Genomic DNA, 23,586 nt, shown 5'->3' on the forward strand with positions numbered 1-23,586 from the left:
ATCCCTATAGTATGATAAAATTAACTGATTAATTTCTATACTTTCAAAAAGATATACTAAATAATTCACCTAGTTCTAAAAGCTTAACTAAAATTTCTCTCCTATTATTTTTTTTTTGGCATTGTTTACAATTAGCATATACAGTAAAAAGTGAGAGAAAAGCTATAGATAACGTATAAAACTATATGTAATAGTATTAAAATTTAATGGGATGGATTTTTTAGTTGAATTTTTAAAAATATAAATATTATTTAACATATTTTTAAAAATTTAAAAATAAACTAAATTAATTTTATCCTATCACAAGAATTAAATAGTACTTTTTTTAAAAAAAATTTTCTTTTATCTCCAATTCAATATCAAACCTTGTTTTCTTTTTTTTCTTAGGCATATTTGGTGATCTGATGTTAAAATAGCTTTTGTTATTAAATGTGATAATTTTTAAAAAAAAAATCCCTTAATTTAATTTTTCTTAAAGCGAATGGGGTGCATTGATGAAAGGCAAAACCAATGATTAGAGGTTAGTTTTCTTTTTCTATACAGAAATCACACACTAGATGGTCTTTTCAAAAATTAAAACAACATCAACTCAAGGACCTCAGCCTCAGTCTTTTCTTGCTCTCTGTTTCTCACATTTTCTTTTTGTACTTATCCCACATTGGATTTTTTTTCTCTCATAGACCTTACACTGAAATGGGTTAGTGTTCTTAATATATAATACTCCCTCCTTACAATTTTTGTCCACCATCTTTAATATAAAATGGAGATATTAAATTTTATTAAATATAAAAAATAGTTTGAAAGAATTAATTAATTTATATATTAATTATTATAAAAAGAAATAGATAATATTTTAAAATAATTAAAGTTGAATAAAAGTAATGAAAGAAAGATTGTAATATATTCTCTCCTCTCATAATTTTTATTTATTTATTTTTATTATTTTAAAATTATTATTTATTTTCTTTTTCTATATTATAATATATAAATTGATTACATAATTTTATTTTATTTTATTTTTAATAAATTTTTTAAAATATTTTTTAGTATTTAATAAAATTTAATATTTTAAAATAAATATAATTAAAAAATTAATAAAAAATTATATTTTTTAATATATGTGAAAACTTAAGGTGCACAAAAATTTTATAAGGAGAGAGAAATACATTAAAGCCTCCAAATTTATTTGCTGCAAAATTTTATTAAAAAAAAATAAAAGAAAGGGTCCACAAACACACCACATGTTCCCCATCAAAGCTGCAATAACACCCCATCATAGATTGTTTATAATGGGGTCCTCCACCTTTCTTACATAACAAAAACAACTTAGCAATTTTTTGTCTAGAAATCATTGGTTGTTTTTTATATATAATTCACATGTATTTAGAAAAAAAAAAGACAGTTTCATAAGCTTGCAAGATATGGATCAAACTAGAAAATGTGAAAAACTCAAAGCTAACATGAATAATATCATATAATAATGTACAAAAAGAAAAATGAAATAGTAATGCTCATTGTTTGGAATTAGGACCACTCTCTGCTCACACAGAGAAGATAAAGAAAAGCTAAAGAAGAAGCCAACTAAGAAAGAGCAACAGGAACAGGACAAAATCCATTAATTCCCTTGTGTCATGTTTGGCATGGTCGTGCTGCTACCCAACTTGCAAGAAATGGACCCAAATTTTACAAAACACGAGGCCCTTCACCTTCATTTCTATCGTTACTTATCACTGTCTCTCTTCATTATATCTAAATAAAGTTAATTAAATTGTTGGCAAATTCTTTTCAATTTTTAATAATTTGGAATTGGGAAGAAGATATCCCAGTTTCAGCTCTTTCTTTCTTATCTTTCAGATTTATTTATAAAAACAAGACAGAATGTTTACTAGAAAAGAAATTTTATATTTACATAGTACTTATCATATAGTTTTTCCTGAGAAGAAATGAGATGTTGTCCTGTTTATGGTTGTAAAGATTTGGGTAAATGTATATTAAAAGTAAAATTATGGCTAAAAGAAAGGTTACTTAACGATTTGGGCCACTTTTTGAAAGTGTTGAACTATTTTTTTTTTTTTTTTCAAATGAAGAATGAGAAATGGTTGGGAGCATCAAGATTGGAAAATGTGTTATATAAGGGCTGAGAGTGGAAATTTATGCTGGCCTCTGAGTTCTTGCAGAGGAAGCAAAGGTTTACTTTTCTTCTTTCTTTCTTTCTTTCTTTTTTTTTAATCGTTTTTTACTTTGGTTCTCCTTACTCTCAGCTCCTCCTGATGTTAGTTTATATTCGTAGTGGGACAAAGCTCATCAACTTTTTTTATTTTATTGAAAAATTGTTGCCTTTACTGGGGTTGGCGTGGATGATTTCACATGCTACATTTGCCACCCGCATCAGAATGGATCTCCATCATCCATTATATTTTCTTACATATTTTTTTTAAAAAAAGTAGGCTCCTATGTTTTAAATAATTGAGATTACATCTTAACAAAATTTTCTTAAATAGGAAACTTCACAGAGATGAAAAGAGCAAAAGTTGTAAAATAAAGATATATCTATTCTGACACGCTTTTCAAATTTTAGGATTACATTAATTCATTACAATTGATGACAACTACTAAATGGGAGCAAATTTGAAATGATAATTACAGGTTTTAGCACCCAAATTGTTTGGCAAGCCAGAAACTTGTCTAAAAAAATTACAACTATTAGAAGCAAATTGTAATTTTTATAAGGGAAAGAGGATACTGTAGATTTATGTTAATATTGGACGATGATTCAATGTGCATGAATTTTTTTAGCCATTGAATCAACATTGATTTCTCACTTTATCTAACCATCAGACTTAATGTTACTAGCAGTTACCTATTTATTTTTTACTTCTGAGCAAGTAGGAATGGAAATACTTGTTTCAACCTCTAGCTGAAGACGTCAACAACAGAAATTTTAAACATGAGAATCATTTTCAAGTTTAATTCCTCGTATAACTATTAGCAAACATTTGTCTACTTTAACAGTTTGTTATGGTTATTGTCATTTATTTATTGAATCAGTAGATATGAGAGGAAATTTGATTATGAAAAACCCTGAAGCATGAAATGGCATTAGAGTTAGCATGTGACAATTAGATACGTGAAGAATATGAAAACTTCTTTTTAGGGAGTCATTATTGAACTGGCTCCCAAGTTCCATCACTTTTCATAAGTATGACTGGAATTTCGCCTTCATTATATCTTTGAAAGATCCTGAGGCACTTGCCCCATATTAAATAAAATCATATTTAATGTTAGCATTCAGCATTCAACTCGAGGAAGTGTTTGATATATTGAACCAAGACAGCTCCTTTTGGAACAATAACAATATGCAACATCTTTGTTTACCTCCTGCATGATCTAATATATATATATATTTCAGATGCTCAAAGTTTGTTTTTGAACGAAAATCACGGGAAATTCCTTCCGTCAAGACAAATAATAATAATAATAATGACACTTGCTCAAGAAAAGAGAATGCTCAATTTGCCCCATATTGGCCTCGAAATTTTTTGATTTCCCGTGCTGAAATTATTTTCCTCCAAAAAAGGAGTTCTTCAGCGGGGAAAGCATAATACATGTTACAAGGCTTCAAGACATGATTTTGCCACAAGCTTGGTCTGCAATAGGCTAGAAAAGAATATCTCAATCCAAGATATTCAAAAGCTCAAAGCTACAAACCTGCCAAGGAAGGCAAGAGAAATTCAGCAGAAAATCTTTCACCGTCTATGTCTCCAAGGTATAGCACCAGTCGGCAGAAGACCCCAAAGAGATCAAACTTGTTATGCAGTCCGGCATCAGAAGATTATAACCAAAGCTCATAACTCACCAACACCGAAGCATAATTGCGGTGTCCCAGAACCCAGATTAACCACAGCAGCCTTCCGCTAACTGGTGCTGTTATTTAGCTCATAACCTACGTTGCGACGCTAACTTATAATCTACCAACTGTTCCTTTCAGAAAAAATAATCTACCATCTGTTGGTTCTATGTTACGGCAGAGCACAAAACATATTATGGATCGACTATAGGACTCCAGAGTCGCCAAAGAGCAGCACAGAACCAACAATCCCAACTCACCGCTTCATATAGAAGCTACCAACAGATGTAGGCCAACAACTTGGGCCCAAGTCAGCCGGAACAAGTTAACTTAAGCCCCATAAACTAAAATCCAAGTGAAGAAATTCCCTGGAAACTAGAAAGCACAGGAAGACGTCGTCTTCAATCATATTCAGGCGATTATTTATATATATATTTCTTCCTCGACTGATGTCAAATGTTGATGAATTATTTCAAAGATTCAGTTGAACATAACTTTCTCTATAGTAACTCCAGGGTTTTTAATAGTTCTAGCCCTAGATATCCCATTATGCTGGAAGAATATACATTTCGAAATGGTCTCAATAGACTAAACAATAATTAAGTTTCGGACACAGCGTCACATAACCACGCACAAATCCTGAGCTCGGACGTAAAAAATTTTAGGAAATTACAAAGGGCAGCTTAATTTAACAAGAAGCGGGAGCAAAGTTGAGAAGAGGCACCGAAAGATATGCCTTTATAAACGAGTGGATCTAGACTTGTCTGCTTGATTGATCCTGTAAATATGAAAAATCTTTAAGAATAATCAAGAGTATTTCACTCCCCATATACAACCTGTCATATTAACATCTTTACGGGCCCCATGGCTCTGTCAAGAGATTACAGTAATTATAGCACTGATTCTAGCATAAAAAAATTAACTATATCGCCAAATATGGCATTGCCACGTGAAAGAAAAATTCCTATTTGAAGGAATTATATCAAGTTTGCAACAAAATTGAATGTGGAAAGAAATATGAAATACGGAAACTAAAGAAAAATTACAATCACAATATTGACACAAGCAAGCTACAAGGATGTAAAAGGGATATACGTAACTTGTGAAAGTGACAATCAATAAGAAGTCTCTGAATCTGCGGTAGGTTTATGATTAGAAAATAAGCTTGAAGAGGGCAGATCAATTTCTTTCCTAGATGCTTCCCAAAGTTGTTGCTCTATGCTCAACTTCCTCAGCTCTAACAAGCCTCGCTCAACTGCAACAATGACACCAAAATGAAACATCAAAACAGTGTAATTGTTTCTCTAGGGAAGAACAGAACTAAGAATTAGGTAGCATCCATCTCTATTCACATTCCATTTACAAATTGAACCAAACATGTCCTTAGTTCTTAAGGCTCATAAGACATTCAACATAAAGCATCCATTTCGTATATTATTTTTGTTAACTTTAGCAGTGATATATGAGATAGAAACATAAGATGGCAACACCTTTCTTTTTCCCTTTCATTTTCCACTGATCTAAATAACACACAGAATAAGCTAAGAGTGTCAAGCACATGTGATGAGAACCATGATCTGAGAGGTGATAACATAGTTGAGAACATTTTAATTTTCAAAATGAAGTGCTTTCTCTCTCTCTCTCTCTCTCTCTCAGAGTGTCAAGAACATGCAATGAGAACCATGATCTGAGAGATGATAACATAGTTGAGGACATTTTAATTTTCAAAATGAAGCGCTCGTATCCTTGAGTTTCTTCAAAGAAACAATAGGCACAAACTTCAGAATAAAACATCATAGATTGTCCAAATAAATTAATGTACCTCATAAAAAAATCAATTCACATTATGACCTAGTGAACATTATGGTATTATGTTCACAGCTACCATAGATAAGCTCTATTAAGTAGGTTAGCTGTGTTATGTAGGTTCTATCACTCCAACGCCTCACTTCACTGGAGATGCATGAAAGACAAGTGCATTTGACATAAAGAATCTTGGATTATATGTAGCTAACCAAAGCATCAAGGAGACGAGAAAATCCAATATTATTTGTGCTTGTTTACTTGAAATATTTTCTTTACCACAAGTAAATAGTAAGAAACATAAAAGGGAAGATTTACCATCTACAGCATCATGTGAAGTTGGTGACTGTCCACTGCGACTGGTCCAAAACTGAAGCCGCTCTTCTGCAATATCCTCTTCCACACCATGCACTTTGGCTCTTCTCCAAAAATATGTTAGCCACGCCTGCACGTATGGTCCTCATTAATCAACATAAATATAGTACTAATCAACTGCACAATGTACCAAGAATTCCATATCATTATTATACAGAAGCCATGCTGATGTAGACAAAGAAACAAAAGAATCAAAATAACAAATTCTCAAGAAAATATCATCAAATTTTTTATTAATTCTCAATCATAAACATAATAATAAGCTCCTAATAGAAAACCTAGGTATAGGTATCTTAGTTTATCAAATTAAAAATACTATAATTAAACTAGGAAAATAATAATAAACCCAGAGATTCCTAAATAATAGGAAACTTCCTAACTAATAAAATCCTAAACTGAATTATCTTGGACTTGCTTAACTGCATCACATGCTCACTAATGAAATCTTGTACTTTGCAACTAAATAATTTTAAAACATCATAAGCCACATAATCTGAGAAGTTGTCTGATGAGCAAATAAAGCAGAGCATTGCATTGCATGACACCATAACCATGTCCAATCGGTTTTATATCATGTCAACGATAACATTGCCAAGAAACAAAATGGAGAGTAACCAGGCGACTGACCTCTTTGAAAATAACATCTTCAGCCTCCTCGTCACTCAATTCTGCAATTAGGGAGGGGATCGAGGTATTAACAGGAATGATATTGATTCACAATGCATTTACAATCATAAAAAGATTATGCCTATTACCAAAGGCCTCCGTAAACTTGGGATCAACTGCTGACCTCAAACCTGAAAAAACCAAACAAAAAAAAAAAGAGAAGGTAAAATTTCATCCTAGTGGCTTCAGATTCTTTTGAAGCTAAAATTCAAGATATGAAAGAAATTCTTAAAAAGTGATAGGAACTCTCGAAACAAAAAAACACCATACTCCTTGTTGTCTGTGTAGTGTGTTATATGATATATGTTAGTGCATAAAATGTGTATCATATATATACACATTAGTAAATTTACGTATTATATATTATGTATAGTATATAGCACACAGTGTATAGACAATAAGGGGTATGATACCAGCATCTCGCTGATTAAACGTCTTATATTTTATCAATTAGTTCAAAACAAAATCCATCAATGATATTGCAGATATTAGAATAAATAACTAGAACAATCCAAGAGAGAAAAGCAAAAGAAGCATTCCATCAAAAGGAAAAGCGCACAACTTTAACAAAACATCTATAGTTCAAACATAAAAGTAAAGAAAAAAAATCCAGCGAACCAAATTGATCATAATGCAAAAAAAACCTATGGATGACAGGCACATATAACAGAGATGGACCATCAAACCATACTTGGTCGTCTGTGCAGGGCAAGTGCAAGCACAACAGCATCTTCAACCTTAAACAGAGGTAAGAAAAACATAATTAGAAAATGTTGAGGAAATACTATCCAAAAGAAATTTTGTGTGTGTGTGTTCTCAAGATTACTAAAGATATATGATACTTTCTAAAAATTAGGGTTCAAAAAATAATAGAACTAAGTACACATTAATAGAGTTTTTAGCTAAAACTTTTAAAGTTTATAAACAACCTTTAAAGAAGCCAATTCCCTCAATCCCATTTCAACAGAAAGCATACTCTCAATATTTCCTTCTCCTGTTAGGTCACCCATATCACGAGCAGGTTTACTCCTATCTGGATCATCACTACCTGTCCCATTCAATATAATATTTTAGCCTAACAGCCAGCTACAATGGACAATAACAGCAAATAAGTTAATAATAAATTAGTAAACTAACCTCTATCCAAAGACTCCTCCTTAACCTTTTGTCCAGCAGAAATGACAATTTCAAATGGAAGAGGAGCTAGAGCAGACCAATGCTCATGCTTTGCTACAGCCACATCAGCACAAATGCCTAACAGCCATAAAAGAAACTATCAGTAGAGAAGAAGGGTGCATAAATGTGTCTGCAATTAGAATAGAGCACTTTTTCCCCAAAACAACAAAGCTTGCATAATGAAAAATGAAGTTATCTGTCAGAGGTACAGGAAAGTCAAATTAATGGTGCCTAATAAATGTCATGATACCAGACCAAAAAAGTCAACAGACAAGCAACACATTGAATGACAATATTACATGTTAACAACAAAACAGGCAACAAAAGGATGATGACTCACTAGTATTAACCAAAAAGAGGGGGAAAAAATACTATTCAAAGTCAGTAAATCATATGCAGATCAGGTAGTTGGGAGATCTATCAAGTCACACACTTCACAGTTCTAACAAATTATGCAGAATTAATCATCACTTAATGTCACTACATCTAAGTGCCTCATCAAAGAAAGAAGCACAAACTAAAAGCACGCACTCATTCACTCTCTTAAATAAAAATGGATCAAGTTGATTACCCAGCTGTACAGCTAAGCCCCAGTAGCGAGCAAGCCAACATCTCTTCATGACAACTTCCTCCTAGAAGGCACATGAAGCACATTATCAATCTATACAGAAAATCATATATCTTACTTCAATTTCAATGCAACAAACCATCTCTTCCTGACTCAAAATCATTCTCTGTGTCATTGTTCGAAGAGCTTTTGCTTCAGATTCTGCTTCTTGGAACTGGTCCACAGCTGCAACAGCTCCCTCTTTCAAGCTCTGATTTAAGTAAAGAAGGCAATATATGACATTGTAAAACAAACTGACAAAACTGAACTAGAACAATGGTAATATCATAAATTACCTCAAGCTCAGCACGAAGGGCTGCAATTTCTTCATCTCTCCCATCTTTAGTTTGTTTTGCAGCCTTAAGAGCAGCCTGTGATAACAAATTTTAAATAGTTCAGTGAAACAGAAACAGGAAAAATAATCAAAATTTTAGTGCCAAAATATGAAAGAGTAGGAGGGGAGGAAGAATCAATGTTAACACAAAGCAGGAAAATTGTGTGAACATGGGGAAGAAAAGCTCTCATAATGGCCTATTATGATCCAGGTCATGTAAAATAAAACAATTGAAATATATATATACATATATGCACAATAGTGAAAATCACATTTATTCCACAGCGATATGGTAACCCCAGCTCACCTCTCTTTGACGAAGTGCTGCTTCCTTCCTGCAAAATATAATAAAAATTCAGAACCGGAACCTCAAAATAAACAGCAGCACAGATAAAACCAACTAAGCTGTACCTGCTCAACAGTTTAGCTTCCAGGGACACACCTTCTCCAAGTGCAGCAACCTATGGATATAATTGGACAAAGATCATATGAATATCCTATTTTATCATAGGAAAGGGACAATACCCTTTTTCACATCCATGGTTAAGACCCAAAACCAACATGCACTAATAAAGAAAAGAAACTTCAACAACTTTGCGAGTGTCAACATGATCCAGTAACAAAAACTTCATATTAACTGCCAATTACCTGTTTCTCAAGCTCCCTAGCTCTAGCTTCTGCCTCATCATGCCTTTGCTCTGCATGACGAAGCTGTGCAGCAAGCTCAGGCGTAAGTTTTAAACATCAAAGAACATGGTTAAAGCAACCAATTATATTTGGATGGAAATTGCTCACCTTATCAAGTAAAACTTCATTCTCTTCTTGTAACATATCAAGCTGCAAAACTTAGCTGTTAGCTTCAAGCATATCTCTTGGCTAACCCATCATAACTCCATTAAGGCACAGACATAGTATAAGTTCTCATGAATGATTTGTGACATGACATACCTCATCACGAAGTGCTGAAGCTTCACGCTGATCACCTGCATCTTTTGTCTTGAGTTGTCCCACATCTGAACTAAACCTGTAATAGTTGGCAATGAATTTTTTTTTCAATAAATAAATGCAGCACCAATTGAATGTGAAATTAAGCACATATAGAGGCTTGCTAACCTCACATCACACTGAAAATTAAAAAATTGACTGATGGATGACCTTGTTACACAAGCAAACACCTTTATGAAGGCCCAAGCACACATATGAATCCACAACTAATAAGCCATGCAAGGAAAATGTAGAAACTAATGGCATTTGTGGCATTGTGCATTAAAGATGCAGATTAGAAAACAATAAATTAACAGGACATAGTTTAGAAGTGCATTTTAAGATAACCCCTATTAATGGTCAAAAGTGCAATCAGAGATCAGCAGAGCTTTGGTTATTCAATGAAATTGCTCCAATTTAAAATATGCACTGTGGTAGAATTACACTAAGTGAACTTTGGTTCTCCTTCTGGACATTGTCACTAAAATTTCACCTCTCATTAGGAGCAGATGCCAACAAACACATCCATGCCTCCACACATGAAGTTAAAATCAAAACCAATTTCACAAAAAAGCCTTAAAGTAGGTGCAATAAGCTTCATCCACATCCAGTAGAGAAAAATATGAAGAAATAATTAAAGAGAGAGAGTTCGTTAACCTTTTTTCTTTATTCCTATTAGAAGGAGGCTCAATGGGAGGTATAGAAACGGGAGTTCTCAATGTCGGTTTACTCGGTGGTACCAATGTCGCCGTACGAACAGACATTGATGGCCTTCCAGCAGACGTGGAGCGCACAGAAGGAACATGTTCTGCAAAGTTTCGACCTAACTAATTAAAATACCAAAGCTCCAATTAGCCAGAATCAGGTCAACCGCAACACCATCTGTATAAGCAAATCATCTCAAACAAAATCTTCAAATTTAAACAAAAAAAATACAATGATAACAAAATTGTATCTCCAAATTCAAATATTATAGCACGATTAAACTTGGAAGTATATTTACATAGAAATATTATTATCTTTATTTTTTAACTTTTTTAGTTGGTCATAAAGTTAATAAATCCCCACAAAATACTTCAAATAGCCACAAAATGCCGAGATCTATATATTACTACTACAATTGCTGCTAGCACTACTACATAGATGTATCGTATATCTAGGATGTTTCAACCTATATCACCCAAAAATAAATAAATAAATAAAAAGAGAGGAAGAGGCCGCTACATTCAAATAGCATCAAACTATAATATTGACTTCTTTAATGACTATTCAAATTCAATGCTTATAAGGCTTTAAGCTCTCTCAATTACCGCAGGAGATGGAGATCTATTAGGTCTGGCAACCGAAATAGCTGGTGAAACATTATTACTTGCGCTGTGATTAAGACTGCTGCTAAAACTCGACGGCGCCGGGGGAGGCGGAGCGCTGAATCGGAATCCTAGATCGTCATCCTCCTCATCATCATCGGCGGTCTGCGACGCCATCACTCGAGCAAGCCGCTGAGCAGCGGCCTTCGCGGCAACGTTTTGAGTGCGCTTGATGGTAGACATACCTGTCCCAAGCCGCGAGCTAGGGTGAGCCGGAGACATCGCCGGCGAGGACGATCCCGTGCTGCTAGAACCACCACTCCACTGCCGCGAGTAGACCGGGCTCCCCGTCCTCCTACGATCCATGTGAAGATGTATTTATATATATATGTGTACAAATACGTGCGAGTACGCGACAGTGAAACGAGGTTTCGAAAAGCTAGATTTCTTATCGGGAAAATCGAAGGAGAATCAGGCAGAGAAAGTGGGGGAGAAAGAGACGGGTGGTGTGTTTTATGTTTTGAGTCGGAGTCAATAGGAAGAGGAGCCGAGCTGATGATGAAATGAATTGAAAAATGAAATGCGGAGGTTGCACCAACGGCGCGTCGTTTGATTCGGGGTTGAGGTGGGCTGATGAGAGTTTCGCGGGAGAGGATTTTGCCCGACTGTCTGCTGAGTGGAAAGTGGAGGGACCCAGTCGTTAGTAGATCTAAGCGAAAATGTGGTGACATGCCAGCATGCGCTCCTTGGAGAATTTATTTTATGCTGTTTGTAGGCAAATTTACATATAATTATTTTTACGTTCATATGGAAAGATAATTTAATAAAAATAAATAAATGTAAAGAAATAAAATTATGAAATTATATTACCCATATTATTCTTTTATTTTTAATAAAAATACTTCAAAATATAGTAGTTAATTTTATTTTTTTATATATTTTTAATGACCGATTATTAATGTATAAATTTTATATGGTTACTCAGTATAAAAAAATTATACGTTATCATTGTAATTGCATATTGACAATTTTATATAAAATAACAATTTAAATAGGTATAAATATATATATTAAGATACAATACATAAATTTATAATTTTATATTTTTATTCTTTTATTTATAACACAGTACTTTAATAATTTTTTAAAATAAAAAAATAATTATTTTTATTTATATAAATCCTTTTAGAATAAATTTAACATGAGAAGTTAATTTAAGAGTACAACGTGCCCTATAAAAATATAGAGTTCGAAGTACTGCTATCAATATATTATTTATATTTAAAAGTTACATATCAAGTATCTCATAAGTATGGTCACATAGTCTTACTATAACAGTTTTGTCTATGAGACCTACCATTTGATACCCTATACATACTATTATAACTTCTTATTTAGTTGACCTAATTAAGATGGACATGTAACCTCATAAACATGGACACAGAGGTTTGCTATCACAATTTTGACCTTTGAATCTACCGTTTGGCATCATGTACCTACCGTTATAACGCCTTATCTATCTAGTCGACCCTATTATGTGTTTATAAAAGCTGAGAACCTAATTAAAATTGATACTCGATTTTGTGAAATTATCAGTGAATGTTAACATGTCTATATCTATTGCATGTACTAAGTTACAGTGATTTGTTATAAATATAAGATGTGTAATAGTAGCAAAAGAAAATGTTTTTATTGAATATGAAGAAAATTCTTATCGAACACAATTATATATATGGTACTCATATCTCATATCAAGAAGTTTGACAAGTATCATATTAACTATACTTTTACATACTTGTAATCGTTTATTTAATTATTTATACATATGAATACACTTGCGTCATTTTATTATTTGTTTGCAATAACTCACCGAGTATTAACTCAGCGTGTTGGTTTTTATCCCATACAAATTGTAGATAAAGTAGGCACAACGGAGGTCGTCAGAGATTTACATCAGACTTCAAGACCATTATCATAACCGGTTATTTGAGTCTCGTGTAATAGTACAGTTATATTTTGGTATGTACATATTAAATAGTGGATTATAAGGGTTATATAAGTCAAAATACAACCATATATGGATAAAAAAAAAAAGAGTTATGCATTTGCACGTGATGATACCTATGAAAAAATAAGAGATGATATTGTTATGAAATGTATGCTAAATTAAAAAATAATAAGATATCAAATCAAAGTTGATAGTATAATCATAAATGTATTTTTTATATGTATTACAGGTTGAAATACGCATATAATAAAAGAAACTCTGTTAAAATTTTGATAAAATTTTACATTTATTTTAATCACTTTATAAAATTTATTTGAATTACCTAATTGGTAATTAGAAATTACTTAATTTTAATATATTTAAAAAACAATAGTTTGAGACAATCGTTAGTCTGTTTACAATTTGATAGATAAAAAGTGTTACAAAATTTTTCAAATTTCAATTGAGATATTGCATAATCTCATTTTTTAATTTAATTTTTATTAAATAACTCATATAATTGAGAGTAAAAATGATAAATTCAAATATTTTCTTTTCACTCTTTTTCTTATTGAAGAAGAGAAAAATAAATTTAAATTTTTTCTTCATTATTTAAAGTATCGAAATAGAAATATTTCCTTCAATCATTCTCATTTAAAAGGAAAATTATATTACTTAGATAATATTACAATTCCTTAGATAAGATTGCAATTATGTTGATGTAGAATTCAAATTTAAATTTGTGAAGAGATAAACTAGTATTTCACTCTCACCCTTTAAGCCTTCGAAAAGAAGGAAATAAAATTATTGTTTATTTATCTAATTTTTTAAAATTGTTCTTTCATCCAAATAATGCAATAAAAATAAATGATCTTTTTTTCATTTTTTTCCACTGAAAGTTTGCTAAATATAATGATAAGGGAGAATTAAAATAAGAAAAATAATTTAAATTTGTTTGTTAAGTTCATCTCCTTTATTTGGATTTAACAATGTAAAAGGAATTGAAAAGAAAGTTGTTATATCCTCTATATTTGAACCCAAGTTTAAAATTAAAAAAAAAACAACTAAATAATAAATTTCCTGCTTTATTAATTCTTATTTTATTCTAAAATCAAAAATAAAAAGTTGTATATATTTCCTTTTAGAATTCCCTTGCTAATGCGAAAATAACAATATTCCACTCGTTGTTTAGGCAACCTCAGCTTCCGTAATAAGCGTCATAGCCACTTGCAATTATCCGTTACTTCCGCAACCAATAAACAAAACTTGAAATCTAATCAACCTACCTACCTTTCTAAGCAAAGAAAGAGCGAGTAGGAAATAATTAACGCAACATAAACCCATTAAATTAATGATCCCAACACAATTTAGGCTCCAGCTTCTGCTTTCTTTTGGACAAGTTTGTCTATCAAATCTGCTGCTTCCTTGGTTGTTGTTATACTCCGGGAGCTTTCCTCCTCCACACTAATGTCAAATTCTTCCTCTAACCCCATCACTATCTCCATCTGCAGCAAAATAGTTTCCTTTTTAAAAACAGAAGTGGCTCAATAGCTAGGAGGTGATGAGTTTTAATTAAATTGAGCCACATAGACCAGAGGAAAAAGGGCTCACAGTGTCAAGGGAATAGAACCAAGTTTCGGGGTGAGCTAGATTTCGGGAGACAAGACCAGCGGTTTCCTTACAATATCCTAAACGTTTTGCACATTCTCTAATTTTGTCTGTTAATAATATATGTGATTATGTAGAATAAAGAATTTCACATAGCCAATACAAAAATAATAATAAAAAGAATGAAGGCGAGAAGATAGAATTACCGCACAAGAGACGCTAAATGGTGTGACCCTTAAAGAAGGGAAACCACTCTTTGTCCAACTAACTGAAACTAACTTGAAATTAATTGGCGCCCTATCTACAAAACATAATTGCTCAAATTCAAAATTCATATTTATAGTTTTGTCGATACATTCAGTTTTATATTTTTACCCTTTGATTTAAAATAAATATAGATATCAACTTAATAAAAGGAGATGAAAGCTACAAGCAAAGTAATGCTTCACTTGGTAGGTGTTGTTGGACCGGCAACGGCGAAGCAGAGGTTGGGAACTGAGACAAGAAGTTGATATTGAAGCATACAATCGACAGGAGGGTCAAGTAACTTACACCCAAGGAGAAGCTGATAGATAGAAAGAAAGAAAGATGCATTTAAAGGACTAATTTTAGATAGCAAAAAGCTGAAAGGGGGAATTCGGACATGCAAGGAAGTAAAGAAGTATGAGATGATTAGTGATTTTTCATTCTCAGTATCACAGGCCAATCTACTGTTACGTTGTGTGGGCTCTCAGGATTTGCAAGTGGATCGCGTGAAAGGGGAACTCTTTTCCTTTTTTTGTAATAGCCAACAGCCACTAGCCAGAAACAACCACTTTACCGTTTTGGAAGTCTTTACTTTTCAATGGCTAGGCTCTTTGATTAGAGAAAGAGCTGAACCCGCGAATCGTGTACAGCCCAATTCTTGATGTATTTACAAAATTGTATTTATAGGCTGGCGTACATGTAATTTTTTCCCTGAGCAGGACATGAGCATACGTTCTTTTTATATTTGTTTGTTATAATTAGTCATTTAATGGTTAGACGGTGCGTGGATATTAAAATATTTTATATTATTATTATATAAAATATAATAAAATTATTTTATTTTATATAAAATTATTTTATAAAATAATATATTTTTTAAAAAATTTAAAGAGTTTAAATAATAATAAATATAAAATTATATATCAATAAATTTAATTATATAAAAAATTAAAAATTTTAGTACATATTATTAATATTCAATAATAGATTTTATTTAAAAATTATATTTTTAAAAAAATAAAATTTATTAAATTTCAATAGTGATGAATAACGCTCACAGCGGTTATTACGGTGCAGAAAAAAATCACTCAACTTTTATCTATTTAAAAAAAATAAAAATATATAATTATTTTTTATTTAATAATTTTAATTGATTATATATATTTATTTTATATAATCATTCATATTAAAAAAAATAAAAATATATAACATTTATTAATTAAATTATATTAGATATAATTTCAAAAAATTATCAAAACAAAAAACTAACACATGGTAAAAAAAATTTTATATAATATTTTGTATGAACTTATATACATACTTATTTATTGACAGTGAATAATTATTTTATACTTAATAATTTTAATTGATTATATATATTTATTTTATATAATCATTTATATTAAAGAAACAAAAATATATAACATTTATTAATTAGATTATATTAAATATAATTTCAAAAAATTATCAAAACAATAAACTAACACATGGTAAAAATTTCTTATATAATATTTTGTATGAACTTATATATATACTTATTTATTGATAGTGATTTATTTTTATTATTTACATATCTTTTTATATGGTATATTTAATTTTTATAAATATATTTTAATATTATATTTATTAGTAAAATAAAAATATAATATTAATAATATATTATATTAAAAGGTATGTAAAAAATTAAAAGATTATAAAAAATAAAAAGATTAGTAACAATTAAATATTTATTATATTAAAAAGTAGAAAATCAAAAAGTCACATATTAATATGGATGATAAAAATAATAAATTATATTTAATATATATATATATATATAATATTTATTGCTTAAATAAATATTAAAAAAATTTATATTTCTAAATAGAAGGCTGTTCTATTAATTGATTAGGATTTAAGAGATTATAATAAAGTAATTTCAGCTGCATATATTACACTACGGCAATTTCTTATTAGATTTGTGAACTCTTTATTTTTTTTTTTCATCATCAATTCTGTAAATACGTAATGATTACAATATTTTATATATGTAGAGTACTAAACTCATGACACTCGTTATTTTAATTTGTATATTATTTTTAAAATTTTATATATAATATTTAATTTTTTAATTTTTAGTATTAATATCACTATGAAAGAAAATAAAATAACGGAAAAAACATACAACGATAATTTTAATTATAACTTGCAAGCAGGGCAAAAGGAGTCGAGTATCAAATGATTGTAGTATCAAATTATTGATTTTTTAAAAGTAGAAGAGGCCAATTAAGAAAATTAATGTTGACATGATATTCTATATTTAATTTTTATTTCATGATTTATATAATTTTTTTTATAGGTAATTAAAATTGAAACCGTAATATTTAATAATACTGTTGAAATATTCAAAGATTTCTTTAATACAGAAAATACTTATACTGTAACTAATCGTGTGGTTAAGGGAATTAATATTGTTTAGAATAATAGAATTTCCCTAATGTCTTTAAATCTTTAAATTATTTAAAATATAATTATTTAAGTAGTGGATAATTTCATTATTTAAAATTTAACTTTTAAAAGTAGATGATAATTATATTTTTTAAATTAATTTTAGTTAGTTAAAAAAAATTAAAAGATATATAAAAATATAATAAGATTATATTTTTTAATTAAGGTATATATTAAATTATAATTTTATTATTTTAAATTAATTTTAGAGTTTATTAAGAAAATTTAAAGTAAAAAATTTAAACTAATTTAAATACCACTAAATTATTTTAAAATTAAAAATTATTAAAATTATATGTTTAAATATTAGATAAATATAAGAAGAGTATTCAAATAATAAATTCATATCTTTAAAGTAGAAATTAAAATAAAAATTTAAGTTTAATTAATGAATATTAAAAATATTAATGAAATAAAAAAAATAAAATAAGAAGTACATAAAATCACTAATTTTTTTGATGAATTAATAATTTAAAAATGATTTTACATAAATATCTTTAATTTTTTAAATCTTTATAATTTATCTATACTATATATTAAAATGAGGAATTTTTTATTTGTTAAATTAATTTTAGAAATTAATAAAAAATAATAAGATATATAAATTTATTAATATTTAAAATTTTAAATTAAATAGATTACTTTTTATTTGATTATTTTAAATATTTTTTATTTGAATTTAAAATCTATTATACCATAAAACTTAATAATATATAAATTAAAATTATAATATTAACCATAAAAAGAAATTTTTATGATTAAAATTTTATCCGATAAATTTTACAATTATTATTGATGCGGCGGAGATGCATATATGATTAGTTTGAAAAAGGAGATGTAAGTGAAAATTTATTGAATTATTTCGGTAACTTTACATACTCAGTCTATTTGAGGGTGAGTTTTAGTGAATATTTGGGTGTTAATGGATCGATCTATAAAGTTTTATGAAAAAATTAAAAATATTATAAAAAATTAAAAATTTTATGAAAAAATTAAAAATAAATTGAATATTATTCAATTTTTAATTTAATTGATTTTTTATTTAAATTTAATAAGAAAATATGATCAGATTTATTAAATAATTTTTATAATCTATAAATTAGATTAATTATATATTTAGATCAAATTAACACTATATTTAAATCATATCAATTTTTTCATTATTTATATATATATCATTTTTAAATATAAATACCAATATAATAACTATACTATATGGTATCTCTATTTTATGATTTGAATGATAACCAGAGATTTATAATGAAAATTTTATATTAAATAATAAGATATTAAAAAAAATTATGTATAGCTACAAAAAAAAGAAGATATGCATTACTATAATATAAAAAAAATGTATTACTATAAAATCAACAATAACATTTTTTTAAAATTATTTTAATATATAAAATTATATTTTTTATTATTTTTTAATAAATTATTTTTTATTTATATTTTTAAAATTTTTATTATTACAAGTTAAATTATTATTTATAAATAATAAATTAAAATTGATTGAGTAAACTTTATATTAAATTATTTTATATATCACATTATAATTTTAATATTTGATTATAAAATTAAATTATAAAATATAATTTACCGTTAATGCATGTAAAAGAGCTCGTTAAAAATTTGAAGTTACATAATATGATGATAAGTATATCTGAATAAATATGAAATATCTCACGTTGTACTCTCGATCTTTAATTTTCAATATTCAATATTCAATTTTCATTGAAAAAAAAAAATTTTGAAGTTTTTGATGGCAAAAAAAAACAATAAAAAGGACAATTAACAAGCCAAATCTTAAATACACAATTTCAAATTATTACCATTAATAAACTTATTTTCAGAATAATAAAATCTATAAAACATTATTGATGTATGAACTATTAATAAGTAGACTCATATAGATGGTGAATAATTAGCCAATCTAATGTCTTATTTTTATTTCTTTTAGCTATGATGATTTATTTTCGGTTTAAGGCCTTATGTGTGTATATATATATAATTTTTTGTATATAAAATTAATAATATTTAATTAAATTTACATTTTTTATATTCATTATTTAAAAATTAATATCAAAATTATATTTATTATATGTATTTTTCTTATTTTTTTCATGGTACAAATAAAATCGACTCATTTACAAAAATTTTCTTAACTATAAATTAGTTATTGAATAAAATTAGTATAAAATTAATTTTTCTTTATATAAAAATAAAAGTTTTTAAAATACTCTTACTTAAGTTTAATAATTACTAATTGTTTTAATTTTAATTAGTTGATAAATAATATAAAAATTTTATTATTTTAAAAGTTCAATTTATTTGAAAATTAATTTTTATTTAAATTTAAAATTATTGTTCATATATTCAAATTCTAATTTTATTATATTTTTATATAAAATTATATAAAAAAATAAGTTATATAAAAATTAAAATTCCATTATTTATAAAATAAATTATGAGTATAACGAGTATAAAAACAGACCACACACATTAAATAAAAGCTAGTTATATAAAAAAGTCACACGTTAATAACGATAATAAAAATAATAAATTATATTTAATATATATATTAATTATTATTTTATATAAAAATAAAATTAAAAATTATAAAAAATACTTTTTTATCATAATATATTTTCTTTTTTAATTGCTTTAAAATTATAAATCGATTATTATAATATAATATAATATAATATAATTTTATGTTTAAAAAACTTTTCAAAATATATTTTAGTATTTAATATTTAAAATGGATATAACTAAAAATTAATAAAAATAATTATATTTCTTAATATGTATAAAAAATAAAATGAATAAAAATTATAAAATAAAAAAATATAAATTTATACTATAAGATATAATTATGTAGGATTAATTGTATATTTAACAATCTCTCGCATATTTATTATTATTTACATAAGAGATGAAAAATATGTAGTATTAATTAATTAATAATATTAATTATAATTTTTTTCAATTTATTTATTATTAAAAATATAAATTTATTATTATTTAAATAAGAGATGAAAAATATGTATTATTAATTAATTAATAATGTTGATTATTCATAATTTTTTTCAGTTTATTTATTATTAAAAATAAAAATAAAATATATACGATTAAAATTTTTATTTTATTATCCTTAATATATTATATTAAAAAATTATAAAAAATTAAAAAATCACACAATAAGAATAATAATAATAGAAAATTAAAAGGTTACATATTAATGGTAATTATAAAAAATTAAAAATTTATATATAAATTATAATAATAAAAATAATAAATTGTATTTATTATAAATATATTAATTAATAATATTATTAAATATGAAAATATAATTTAAAAATAAAAATAATAAAAATAAACATATTAAGTATTCAGTTAACACACATATGTGTCACTTAATATAACTAAATCACTTCTAATTTTTGTATGGCTATTTTAGAATTTAAATTTTTATTATATATATATATAAAAGCAGCGCGCAAATGGAGGGCTTTCTTTCAAAAGCAGATATTTTCGACTAAACTTTCTACGTTCCCTTCCTAACCAGCCACAATTCTTCCACTTTCCTCGCTCCATTTCTCAAATACTAGTTACTTTGAGAAAGACAAGAACGAAACGATTTAATTCTAAACCCAAATAATGCTCTATACGATAATGGCTGTCGCCGATAACTCATCTCGCCAATCTCTCATCCCTAGCTTTCTCTACTCTCCTTCTATATCCTCCAAAAGACTATTTGATTTTGATGTTCCGGTGAATACTAACCATGGCTTGTATCATTCAATGTTCAACATTTCTAAACCTTCGTCATCCAACAACCAATCGAGGACTTTCATGATTCCAGCACCGAATGAGAAGATCGAAATGTTCTCGCCGGCTTACTATGCCGCGTGTACCGCCGGTGGGATTTTTAGCTGCGGCCTCACTCACATGACTGTCACTCCTCTTGATCTCGTCAAGTGCAATATGCAGGTGCCTGATTTCATCCCTCTAAGACTTACCTGTCTTTATTCATATATTTTTATATATATATATATTTCAAATGCATGAGGAAGTTTATTAAAAATTTTGAAATATTTCCGGATTTCAAAAGTTTTACATGGTCGATTATCTTCATTCAAGAAGTTTTCTCTTCTTAATTACATGATTTTTAATTTTCAAAACGAATATTTTGGTACATGGTCCGGCAACTATTTAAACCAAAATTTAAATTCTCTAAAAATTAATATGGTAATCGATGGCTAAAAATCATATAGTATTGTTTTTTTTTTTAATAAATTTCTTAGTTATATTTTTTGAAATGGGATTGGGGATGGAACTGGGGACAGCAAATAGAACTGAGACCTCTCACATGTATTGATACACTTATAACTAAGTCTGTGAGTTTAAATTTTTTAATTATTTAAAATTAATAAAATATATGATTTATAAAAAATATTATGTTTTTTTTAGATAATAGTGTAATTTATAAATATTTATTAATGATAATAACTAGTCTGGGCATCTCCATGTTTAATTCTGAGTCTGCCCTCCTCTTTATTTCCTTCTAGATTATCAATGATCTCCAACCAACACGTTCTACACAGCGAAACTCGAAACTATATAAATCACTGATTAATGACATTGCTTTAGCTATATCTGGTTGGTTTATTAAACATTAACTATCTGCCTATGTGAATTTGGTTTATTAAACATTAAATATCTGCCTATGTGAATTCCAAGGCCAAATCATATGATTGTTATTGATATTTCAGATTGACCCATCTAAGTACAAGAGCATCACATCTGGATTTGGGATCTTGCTCAAGGAGCAGGGAGTTAAAGGTTTCTTCAGAGGATGGGTGCCTACCCTGCTTGGTTACAGTGCACAGGGTGCTTGCAAATTTGGATTTTACGAATTCTTTAAGAAGTATTATTCCGACATTGCTGGGCCTGAATATGCAGCTAAGTACAAGACCTTGATTTATCTTGCTGGTTCTGCATCAGCTGAAGTCATTGCTGATATTGCTCTCTGCCCTATGGAGGCAGTGAAAGTTCGAGTGCAAACTCAGCCTGGTTTCGCCCGAGGCTTGGCTGATGGCTTGCCCAAGTTTATCAGATCTGAAGGCTATGTTGGGTATGCCATCTTTATCATTGCTAAATAAAATTCTCGGTGTTTCTTATAGAATAAATTATGCGATCAATGCTTTAATGCTCGTAGGTTATACAAAGGGCTTGTTCCTCTCTGGGGACGTCAGATTCCATGTAAGCTGAAAACATTGTCAACTATGTGTTCCATGCTGCATATGGGCTTTGAAGAATTCCAATAATCCCATTTCATTATGAACTGATGATGATCGAAATTTGTATGTAACAGATACAATGATGAAATTTGCATCATTTGAGACCATAGTTGTGTTGCTATACAAGCATGCTATTCCAACACCAAAAGAGCAGTGCAGTAAAAGTTTGCAGCTCGGAGTCAGCTTTGCAGGTGGATACATTGCTGGTGTTTTCTGTGCCATTGTCTCGCACCCTGCTGACAACTTGGTGTCTTTCCTCAATAATGCCCAAGGAGCAACCGCTGGAGATGTGAGTCTAAGTAACTAATTCACTCCCATTTGTTCTCTTCACCTGCATGCTTTGGTAATGCTTTGGTTTGCTGCAGGCTATCAAGAAGCTAGGATTGTGGGGCCTCTTTACCCGTGGCCTTCCTCTACGCATTGTCATGATTGGAACCCTTACCGGAGCCCAATGGGGTATCTATGATGCTTTCAAAGTGTTTGTTGGGCTGTAAGTTTCCTCGTCTGACGCTTTCATTGATATTTAGGCCTTTCCCAGATTCAATCAGATGACTAATGGGGACTGTTTTTCTTTTATAGGCCAACTACTGGGGGCGTTTCTCCTCCACCTGCAGCTAAGGCTTGAACTTGGAGCTGCTGGGCAACGAAGATAACCTTTTGTAGGAATTTGAGTAAATAATAGCGATTGGCTGATGCCCAGCTCCCATAATAGCATCAGAAGAATTTCATTAATTTCTTTTATAACATTTTTGCTTGATTCGTAAGAGGGTTTTGATTTCGTCCTCTACTTTTGATTAAAGACTTCTCCTGTGGCTTGACTCTGTTGATATGCCTGCTTCAGAATGCTTTTTACAAA

The 23,586-nt window shown here is 28.8% G+C and overlaps 2 protein-coding genes across 5 annotated transcripts; one reads left to right on the forward strand and one right to left on the reverse strand.

The window, feature by feature from the left end:
• Window positions 1-4,619: 4,619 nt before the first annotated feature.
• LOC110600055 (coiled-coil domain-containing protein SCD2) lies at window positions 4,620-11,672 on the reverse strand. 4 transcript variants are annotated; one of them, XM_021736750.2, is made up of 17 exons: window positions 11,103-11,672; window positions 10,450-10,619; window positions 9,757-9,832; window positions 9,604-9,645; window positions 9,457-9,519; window positions 9,220-9,269; window positions 9,116-9,143; window positions 8,771-8,845; window positions 8,575-8,685; window positions 8,439-8,499; window positions 7,829-7,945; window positions 7,621-7,739; window positions 7,383-7,428; window positions 6,781-6,822; window positions 6,653-6,693; window positions 5,969-6,095; window positions 4,620-5,102 (listed from the first exon to the last, which is right to left on the reverse strand). In XM_021736750.2, the coding sequence occupies exons 1-17, from the start codon at window positions 11,463-11,465 to the stop codon at window positions 4,963-4,965; spliced, it is 1,671 nt and encodes a 556-aa protein (XP_021592442.1). In that variant the 5' UTR covers window positions 11,466-11,672; the 3' UTR covers window positions 4,620-4,962. The 4 variants fall into 4 exon arrangements, with proteins under 4 accessions (XP_021592442.1, XP_021592444.1, XP_021592446.1 ...); XM_021736752.2 differs by having other exon boundaries at window positions 10,450-10,674; window positions 11,103-11,242; XM_021736754.2 differs by having other exon boundaries at window positions 10,450-10,600; window positions 11,103-11,241.
• Window positions 11,673-20,954: 9,282 nt separating this feature from the next.
• On the forward strand, window positions 20,955-23,557 carry LOC110599951 (mitochondrial phosphate carrier protein 3, mitochondrial). Its single transcript, XM_021736596.2, has 6 exons — window positions 20,955-21,420; window positions 22,203-22,564; window positions 22,649-22,692; window positions 22,805-23,019; window positions 23,096-23,220; window positions 23,310-23,557. Exons 1-6 carry the CDS (start codon window positions 21,088-21,090, stop codon window positions 23,353-23,355), a joined length of 1,125 nt encoding a protein of 374 aa, XP_021592288.1. The 5' UTR covers window positions 20,955-21,087; the 3' UTR covers window positions 23,356-23,557.
• Window positions 23,558-23,586: the final 29 nt, after the last annotated feature.

Source organism: Manihot esculenta, chromosome 14 (genome assembly GCF_001659605.2).
Source record: "Manihot esculenta cultivar AM560-2 chromosome 14, M.esculenta_v8, whole genome shotgun sequence".
Classification (NCBI taxonomy): Eukaryota; Viridiplantae; Streptophyta; class Magnoliopsida; order Malpighiales; family Euphorbiaceae; genus Manihot; species Manihot esculenta.

Bases quoted from the DNA above. Each gene is read 5' to 3' on its own strand.
- LOC110599951 (XM_021736596.2), top strand. From the start codon at position 21,088: ATGCTCTATACGATAATGGCTGTCGCCGATAACTCATCTCGCCAATCT. The intron at 22,565-22,648 runs GTATGCCATCTT...TAATGCTCGTAG, and splicing joins AGATCTGAAGGCTATGTTGG to GTTATACAAAGGGCTTGTTC. The intron at 23,020-23,095 runs GTGAGTCTAAGT...GGTTTGCTGCAG, and splicing joins AAGGAGCAACCGCTGGAGAT to GCTATCAAGAAGCTAGGATT.
- LOC110600055 (XM_021736750.2), bottom strand. From the start codon at position 11,465: ATGGATCGTAGGAGGACGGGGAGCCCGGTCTACTCGCGGCAGTGGAGT. The intron at 9,520-9,603 runs GTGAGCAATTTC...CTTGCTGCACAG, and splicing joins ATGAAGTTTTACTTGATAAG to CTTCGTCATGCAGAGCAAAG. The intron at 6,096-6,652 runs GTCAGTCGCCTG...CCATACGTGCAG, and splicing joins AAGATGTTATTTTCAAAGAG to GCGTGGCTAACATATTTTTG.